Here is a 9206-nt window from a genome sequence, read left to right on the forward strand (position 1 = left end):
ATGAAATCCATCGAAATACTTTCCCACTTATGTTTTAGAATTGGCAGAGGTTGCAGTAACTCGACAAGTAGAGTATGTTCGAATTTGTTCTGTTGGAATACCGCACACTCTCTTACATACTGCAATACATCTCCTTTAAGTCCTTTCTGTGAAAAACTCTCCTAGAGACTTCTGTAAGTTTTGAAGAAGGCCAGGTGTCTTGCCAAGGTTGAGTCGTGTACTTTAAAATTTTTTGCTTCAATTTGGATTCTGACACAAAATATTTGATTCTTATAGTAGATGATGTCATCCACCACTTTGTACCGATCATCCTGGGTGTTACCATCTATTAGCTCACTGGCAAATGTGCTTTTGGAATATTCTACCAACAAATGTGCCTTCCAGTCAACTCAAATTTGGTTTAGTGAGCAGATGGCAGGTTTCTTGGATAAGGCATCTACAACCACATTGTTCTTTCCTTTCACATATTCAATGTCAAAATCAAAAGCCTAAACCTTGATTACCCATTTTTGTTGCCTTTTGTTCAAATCTCATTGCTCCAAAAAATATCTCAAACTATTGTAATCCGTATGGACAACAAACTTGGCACCCATCAGATACTATCGAAACTTGGTTAGTGCATGTACGATGGCTGACATTTCTTTGTCGTAGATGGAATATAAGCATTTCGTTTGTGTAAGCTTCCTGCTCTCATAAGCTGTTGGGGTGTCTATCTTGCATCAATATTGTACCAATGCCTTCTTCAAATGCATCGCACTCCAGAATGAACGGTCGAGTAAAATCAGGTAATGCAAGTACAAGACAAGTGCTCATTGCCTCTTTTAGCTTATCAAAAGTAAGTTTTGCCTTTTCATTACACTGGAAAGACCCCTTCGTTATCAGATCCATTAAGGGTGCACTGAGCTGAGAGAATCCTTTAACGAACCTCCGGTAATAACTGCACAGTCCGAAAAACCCTCGCAAATCCGTGAGTGATTTTGGGGGAGGCCCATCAAGGATAGCCTAAATCTTCTCCTAATGAACTTGAACTCCATATTTACTGACAACATGCCCTAGGTACAATATTTTTGTCATATCGAATTCACACTTGGATTGCTTGGCAAACAAAGACTGCTTCTCCATGATCCTTAGGATTTCATTCAGATGCTTCAGGTGCTCCTCCCGTGTCCTGCTATAAATAAGATGATCAAAAAAATACCAAAAAGTACTTATGCAGTTGTTTGTTCAAGATATGATTCATGCATGATTGGAATGTAGCAGATGCATTTGTCAATCTGAATAGCATGACCAAAAACTCATAATGTCAAAGGCCATCTTTTCCATGTCTTCTTCATGTGGATCTAATGGTATCCAGAACAAAGATCTATTTTTGAAAAATAGATTGCGCCATGTAATTTATCCAACAACTCATCTATCCTTGTAATGGGATATCTATTCTCTTTTTTTTTTTTGTTAAATGCACGGTAGTCTACACACATGTGCATCGTCCCGTCCTTTTTGACCAAAACCACTGATGATGCGAAGGGGCTGGAACAAGGACGAATCCATCCTTTCTCTAGTAGTTCTTGAATCGTCTTTTCGATATCATCTTTGAATTTCTTAGGATGGCAATAAGGTGTGGTTATGACCAGCTTGGCTCCTACTTCCAACTCAATAGTGTGTTCAAATCCTCGATGAGGCGGTATGCCAGGAGGAATGTCTATAAAAACTTTATCATGTTTACTTAAATATTTTGGAGATCATCATCCTGTGGAGGTGTCTGTTGCTCTTTTATAGGTTATGCCGAAACAAAACAATGTGCATCCCAAGCAACGTCATCACGTCAAAAATTGCCTCCATCCGATGCGCAGAAACTTCCTTTGGACCCTCATTTTCCATTCCCCGGAGAACAACCTTCTTTCCATCAACAAAAGTGAAATCCATTCGTTTGAAGCTCTAAGTGTATTCATCAAGTGTCTCCATCCACTGTATGCCCAAAATAACTTCAATGTCATCAAGGTCCACTATGAAGAAATCCTTAGTCACCATGTGATTCGCCATTGTGATACCTAGCTGAGGAACAAGGTGTGTGCAAGGCAGAAGAGTCCCTCCAACAACCTTGACCTGAAATCCTGCAGGCATCTTCGTAGGTAGACCTCTTTGCTTCACCAGAGATGAGTTTATGAAGTTTAGAGTGGCTTCGCTGTTAAGCATCACCATAACCCTTTGTCCTTGAAGAGCTCCCCATACATGAAAAATTGCGCACCTCGGGCTACCGGCTAAAGCAATAGTTCCCCTGCGGCGTACCAATGCTGCAATTCTTTCCGTACGGTTCAAACTAACCATGTTGGTGTCATCGTGATGTTGGTTGTCTTCGGCAGGTATTTCTTCCTGTTTGTCCTCATCATCAGACACAACCTCAATGTAATGGATCTTCCCTTTTCCAAGGCATCTGTGGCCCGGTTCCAAGGTCCCTTGCAATTGGAACATAGTTTCTTCCTTCAGAGCTCCGATGTAGTGGCTTCGTCCAACGACGGCTTCTTGGGCGAGAGTTTATTAACTTTGTCCCTTGAAAACACCGGCAATTTGGAATGTAAGTAACTTCGCGAGGATGATGTCGATGATGATGCCATACTCCATGCCTTCTTAATGGCCTCCGACAGGGTGGTAGGATTGAACACTTTTACCCAACCTTTCAGTGGTTTTGTCAATCCGTCCATGAAGAGCACTACCTGACTTCTTTCGAAAATGTTCGTGACCAAAATAGAAAGTTTCCGAAATTTCGCAATGTACTAGTCGACCAATCCAGTTTGTCTCACCTGTGCCAAATTTTTGAAATTGAGTTCCGGATCTTTACCATCAAATCGATCTATCAATCTCTCAGTGAATTCCACATAGGTATTTATTTGATCATGCCCTAGTGTGATGGTTCTGTGATGCCACCATTCATGCGCAACTCCCTCCAAGTGTAATGCCACAAATTTAATTGCTTCTTCTAGCATAGGATTGAGCTGGAAGTAAGTATCGGCCTTCATTACCTATGCTTGCACAGATAATGATCCGGATTCGTCAAATGGAGACAAATTTACTTTACTCAACTTCCTCCTGAGATCATCATTAAAATATCCTTTGTTTTCGCCTCCCAAATACCTCATTCTCAGATCTGTGTAATGTTTGTAGGATATATCTTCCTCCAAATTAGCATTCTTCCAATCTTCTCTCAGTTGTTCTTGCATTTCTTCAAAGGTCAACTGCTTCCCTCCTGGCGGTGCCTCCATCCGTGGGGGAAACGATGGCATGGAAGGTTGAGAGCATATTGGATGAGGGTTTGCTTTACCCAACACCAACTCCGCGCTGTGACCATTTTGTTCTCCAGATATTTTATTCTCTGCCAACTTCTTGAGAGTCTCTTCCATGAGTCACTGAGTATCATTGATCTGTGTCTGATTCTTCACAAGTTCTCTCAACAGTTCCACGAGATCGGTAGCTATGGGTTCTAGTTCGGCCATTCCATCAAGGAAGTCGGTTCTTCTTCTCTTCTAGCTATAGACTCTCATTCATTGTTCACAGGCTGGCAGGATCAAAGCTTTGATACCACTGTAATATTCCAGTCCTGTACTTGAATAGGAACACGTGCGGAAAAGAGGGAAAATTGAAGGTCTTTTGGAATCGTACAATAACAAAGCAAGGTTGTACAGTGAGTAGAGCAATATGGGCCGTACAGATCAGACCATTCCAGGGTCGTACGGTGGGTAGGAAGGATGTTGTACAGGCTACAAGTAGGAGTTTGTACTATGGAAGCAGACTATGCAGTGTCTTTTCCAGTCCGTACGGTGATGCTATCAGGCCATACAGTATTTCTTGCTAGACCGTATGGTGATAGTTTGGGGGCCTATACTGTATGAGTTGTGGTGTCCGTACAGTGCCTAGGATGCCCAGCAGGTTGTACGATAGGTGAGCCATATGGTGATGTTTGGTGCCAATCTTGAGATCATTCAATGGTGTAGATGTACAAATAGAATAATGTAGTGGAAAATGCAAACAATACAACCATGAATAGGCAAAAATGGAGAAGTAAACACAGAGATAATCAATTAATATTTGCCAGAAGATGGTGCTCTGATTTGCTAGATCTGAGCGAAGAATTACATGCAACAACGGAATAGGGTGAGGGTTGAATCCCACCAAAACCACATGAACCAAATAGGGAAGATCTTTCACTTCTGAAATGGCTAACAATCCAAAACTCCAACAGGAATTTGCATTACATAGAAATAATCCAAATAAACATACCTAAAGACTTCCTACAAGTTGTGCTTAAATACCCGTCAGGAAAAATTTTCGAGGTTGTACAAAGATAGCCGACAACACACAAACTACGGAAACAAAACAAAAATGGTCCAAGATATATTAAATCAATTGGCCCATTAACAATAGTTTGATAAATGATTTATTTTATAATGGAAACATTACACATTAGAGGCCCTCCTAGCATACTCTGCTCTCTCTTTAATGGTATTGAGAGCAATTTGTTGTGCATTTAATCTAGGTGGGTGTGAAGACTAGTGCACTCTTTCTGTGATGCTTTTATCATTATTAGACTCTAGCTGACAATCGCTTAAGGACTTGGTGATGTCATTATCTGAAGCATGGACCACCTCAAAATCATCCTCAAAGAGGGGATTACTCAAACTCACAAGTCCTCTATTATCAACAGAACCATGGGAAGGTCCATTTGAGTTAATAGGGCCAACATTTTTATCGTTACAAACGTCATTATTATCATCTCTAGCAGATTTTGCATTAGGGTTAGCATTACTTCCAGCATTTCCAGGATTACTAGCATCCTTCATCTTCGAATTAACATCAAACTTAGGGTTTTGTAAATTCTTAAGGGTCAGACAATCCATTTTAGTATGTCATTTTTTTTATAGTGAAAGCAAGACCCTAATTTCCCTAGAAGGGAGATTTCCCACACAAATTTTTCTTCTTCTAATTCCATCGAGATAATCTCTAGAAATTCAATCTCAGGAGTAAGAGCAATCAATATTCTAACATTCAAGTGGGGAAGAGTATGTTTCAACTCTTCGACTTGTAACACAGACCCAAGAGGGTGAACAATCTGAGGGATGAAAGGCCAAAACTCAAGCTGTAAATTCTTAATCCCAATCCAGTGAGGAGCAGAGCAGGCAACAAATTGATCAATATTACCTTTAGAAGACCATTGAAAAGCTCTAAACAAATAACGACCCACATTCCAGCAACCCTTCTTCAAGACTCTGTCTTGGATTCCATGGGATTTAAATTAAACATAAAATAAACCTTTTTGTATCATCCTACAAAAACTGACATGAATCCCTAATTTCTTTTGCCAAATGTTAGCAATCCAATCATCAAATAATTTACGAGAAGGAATAGAATCCTTTTCCACACATGCAAAGAAAAGAGCAATCTCTCTCAATATAGATTGCTCTTTCCAAATGGCTTTAACCATATCCTTGCTAGGTGAAAGGGACAGAATTCAAAAGTCATTGGGAGCATACTTACCATTTCTATTTCCTCCACAGATTACTCCTTCCACTATCCATCCACCCAGTCTGTCTCCATTGGCTGGGGTCGTCCAGGGTTGAGTTTCCTGCAAAAGGCTCCATCAAAGGATGCCGAGGGTGGACACTTTGATCGTGACTGTTCAACGACCACCGCCTTGTACAAGGGTTTATGGGTTTTAATCTGAAAGCCACCAATATTTCCAGAACCAGTACCCACATTTTCACCAATCTTTGCGGCTCTATCAATTCCCATCTCATGTCTTTCATTGTCATCATTGAACAAAGGGGTTTCTTCTTGCACCAACGAACCAGGCTGGGAGCCAAGAGAACTTGACTCCGACGATGTCAAAACCCCAACTTACTCAGCACACAACCTAACAATGATAACCAAGATCACAGGGATAACAAGTAAAGGAAATAATAACACAAAAACACACAGGACACAAATAAAATCAATAAAAAAGAACACAGATCACAAATGCCATCTATAGGACGTCTCTGTAGGTACGAACGCAGGAGTGCCCACGTCGCCCTCAGGATGCATACGGTTGTAGAGCATCCTAATTATCAGATTTATTTTTCCCCTATTTTTTATGGACTTTTCTACTTTGGTGCATTCCTCAATGGAAGTTAAGGTTATCAAAAATACAATAGCAATGATAAATATGATATGCAATGCATTATCCTATATAAGCTTAAGTAAAGTGTAGGTAGCGAATATTTACTGCACCAACAGAAACTAAAATGGATTTTCAGCCTAAATATTAGTTTTAATGTTCAGCAGTATGAAATGTTGGTATGTCATTATAAGAGTAAGCTAAACAAGATAGGAAAGGCAAATTTTAGACCAAATGTGAAGATCAGTCCTTGCTTTCACATATGCTTCTTACTAAGCAAGGACAACTTTGATTATGTTTCCCCTATTTTTTATGGACTTTTCTACATTGGTGCATTTCTCAATGGAATTTAAGGTTATCAGAAATATTATAGCAATGATAAATAACTTTTAATTCTTTGACTTCATCTCACATACAAATGGCACTCTAATAACTGGTTAGAAATTGGTTTTATTGAATACATTATGTACTTTCCATGAAGAGTTGCAAAACATATCTTAATAATTTATAGTTGATTCTCTTTGTTACATACTAGATTTAGTACTAATGCTTACAAATACATATCCATTGTTCATCTTTTGTGTTTCACTGGATTTTAAATAGATCTGAAAATCTTGGTTGTACAGTTGATTTGGTAGAGGCGTGCCTTCCTCAGCATTGCAATGTTGGTCTTTTGGCATATTCTCCATTAGCTGGTGGTGCCTTGAGTGGAAAATATACAAATCCTAATTCTCCAGCAGCGCAGAAAGGCCGATTTAACCTCTTTCCAGGATACATGAGTCGATATACTAAATCTCTAGCGAAGGTCTCTCTCTCTCTCTCTTTCTCTCTCTCTCTCCATGTGGCGCATATGCACGAGAAAAGCCTAGCATATGTTTCAGGGCAGGAATATTGACATCAAACTAAAAAATGCAACTTTTCAGGAAGCTGTGGACAAATATATGGAGGTGGCACATAAATATGGGTTTACCCCAGTTGAACTTGCACTTGGTTTTGTACGTACTCGCCCTTTTGTGACAAGTTCTATCATTGGTGCAACATCCATGGAGCAGTTGAAGGAAAACATATCAGCTTTCACAACTACTAAATCCTTTTCACCAGAGGTTATGGCAGAAATAGATAGTGTCTTTCTGAGATACAAGGATCCAGCAATGACATAATTTTGGTAGTCAAACATTGTTTTCCCTTTCTTTCATAAGCCAACGAAGATGACAAAATCAAGTTGTGAGTAATGATTCTCCAATCAAGATAAGATATTAACTAAGCAAATGCATGTGTCCCAGAAGACTTAATTGTTTGTAATTTTACAAATTTTATATGATCAGGAAAAAAAAAAAACTCAAAGTTGAAACACTACAAAGATATTTTGCTATTCCTTTTTTAGATATTTCATTTCATTGGTTGATGGAAACAATATATGATAAAATGTTTCAGTGAATTCTCATGTCACAACTTACAGCATGATCAAATAGCCAACGGAAAACTCATAATGGAATGTGGTATAGTCTAAAATAACTTTGTTAAAGTAAAATATCAGCAATCTTATAAACATTAAAAAGTTTTATATTTGAATAAGAAATGTGTATAATGTGATTCTAAGTAAAAAAAAATGTGTTAGATTTATTGGATTGCAATTTTTCTGGAAAATTAAGGTTTACATTTTAATAAAGTCATTAATTACTAATTAGTTCAGTGTTAAGAAATTGTATGGCAATACAACTTCCTATTCAGTGGTCTGAGAAATTGTATGGCAATACAAGGCTTTACAAACATTTGTAGAATACATCTAAATCTTCGAATGAGTATTAATATCATTTACATATTTTTTATCTTATCTTAGAAAAAAATATGATTTAAATATTTTTATATTCTATGCCTTCAAATTTCATCATGATATTCATTTATGTTCAAAAAATACTCTTCTTAAACATTGAGTATGAATTTTCCCAAATGCACACAATGAGAGGCCATCTGAAAGAGTTGCAAAAGACACTAAATTTATCAGTTTAGGTGGGTTTCACAAATTGTTAAGTTCAAGATATTATTAGCCATGCTGGTGTAGAGGCAGTAGCTCATGGGAAAGGAAGATGCGCAACAGCAAAAGACTGGACAGCGTTGCCTGTTTGAAAATGCAACTAAAATGATACTGCTGCCCATTTGAAAATACAAATTAATAATACTGCTGCCTGATTAATATAGGGTGCTGCTCCTTCCAAAATGCCTGTATGATCTGCATGGTGTTAATTTCAAAATTACATTTCTTTATTATTGGCTCAATGAGAAGTTTGCTTTTCAATGCACGGAGATGGAAAGTTCACCTGTGGCGAATAAATAAATCCTGAAACTGTTCCGCATTAGGAATTTCATTGGATTGAATATCATTTTGGGGACAACCTCCATAGCAATCCATTGATTCAAATACAGCCAAAGAAAAAGGTCAAAATCTATGTTTTATTTCTTTCAGAGTTATTGCATTTCAGTAATTTTCTATTACAAATGAATGAATGAATGAAGGATTTTAATAATGTCCACGAGGCCAAAGTGTTTACCGTACAGGGTAAACAGATACTTATCGCATGTAGTACAATAAGATATCACACAAAACAGATACTTTATTCATATACGCAATATGCACTCCAAGTACAATGCTTACGATAATGATTATGATGATGTCTCAATAATCCCTATGAATGATGTACATATACTTTCCCGAAGGGGTGACTCAACCATTACACGCCCTTTCGGATACAATTCTACCCGTCAACTACAATATAGAATTTACCAACATCATCCCCCCCAAAAAGTAAAGTCATCTCCGAACGAAAAAATAGAGACAACCCTTTACAACAAAACTCAAATTACAACCAAAACAATCAATTACATCAATATTTAGACACTAAGAAGAGGGATGCGTCCCTGGTGTAGTAGTCATCCGTGCCTTAAGCTTGTTCAACTCTGCTCATAGCTTATACACTTGCTCTTTCCGTACTTTCAATTCTGCTTCAGCCTCCATTTGAAGCTCTAAATTTGGTTACATCATTTCAGCAATCTCTCCAAGCTC

At 38.2% G+C, this 9206-nt stretch overlaps 1 protein-coding gene across 1 annotated transcript in view; it reads left to right on the plus strand.

Moving 5' to 3' along the window:
- Positions 1 to 7583, plus strand: part of LOC149529610 (uncharacterized) — a 227481-nt gene extending 219898 nt beyond the window's left edge. The window contains exons 7-8 of the mRNA XM_089810040.1: positions 6772 to 6950; positions 7069 to 7583. Of these exons, the coding sequence (XP_089666166.1) occupies positions 6772 to 6950; positions 7069 to 7305 (416 nt within the window). The 3' untranslated portion in view covers positions 7306 to 7583. The remainder of the gene's footprint in view (positions 1 to 6771; positions 6951 to 7068) is intronic.
- The last annotated feature ends 1623 nt before the right edge of the window (positions 7584 to 9206 follow it).

Source organism: Cupressus sempervirens, chromosome 11 (genome assembly GCF_028749045.1).
Source record: "Cupressus sempervirens isolate cs-2001-9-10 chromosome 11, ASM2874904v1, whole genome shotgun sequence".
Classification (NCBI taxonomy): Eukaryota; Viridiplantae; Streptophyta; class Pinopsida; order Cupressales; family Cupressaceae; genus Cupressus; species Cupressus sempervirens.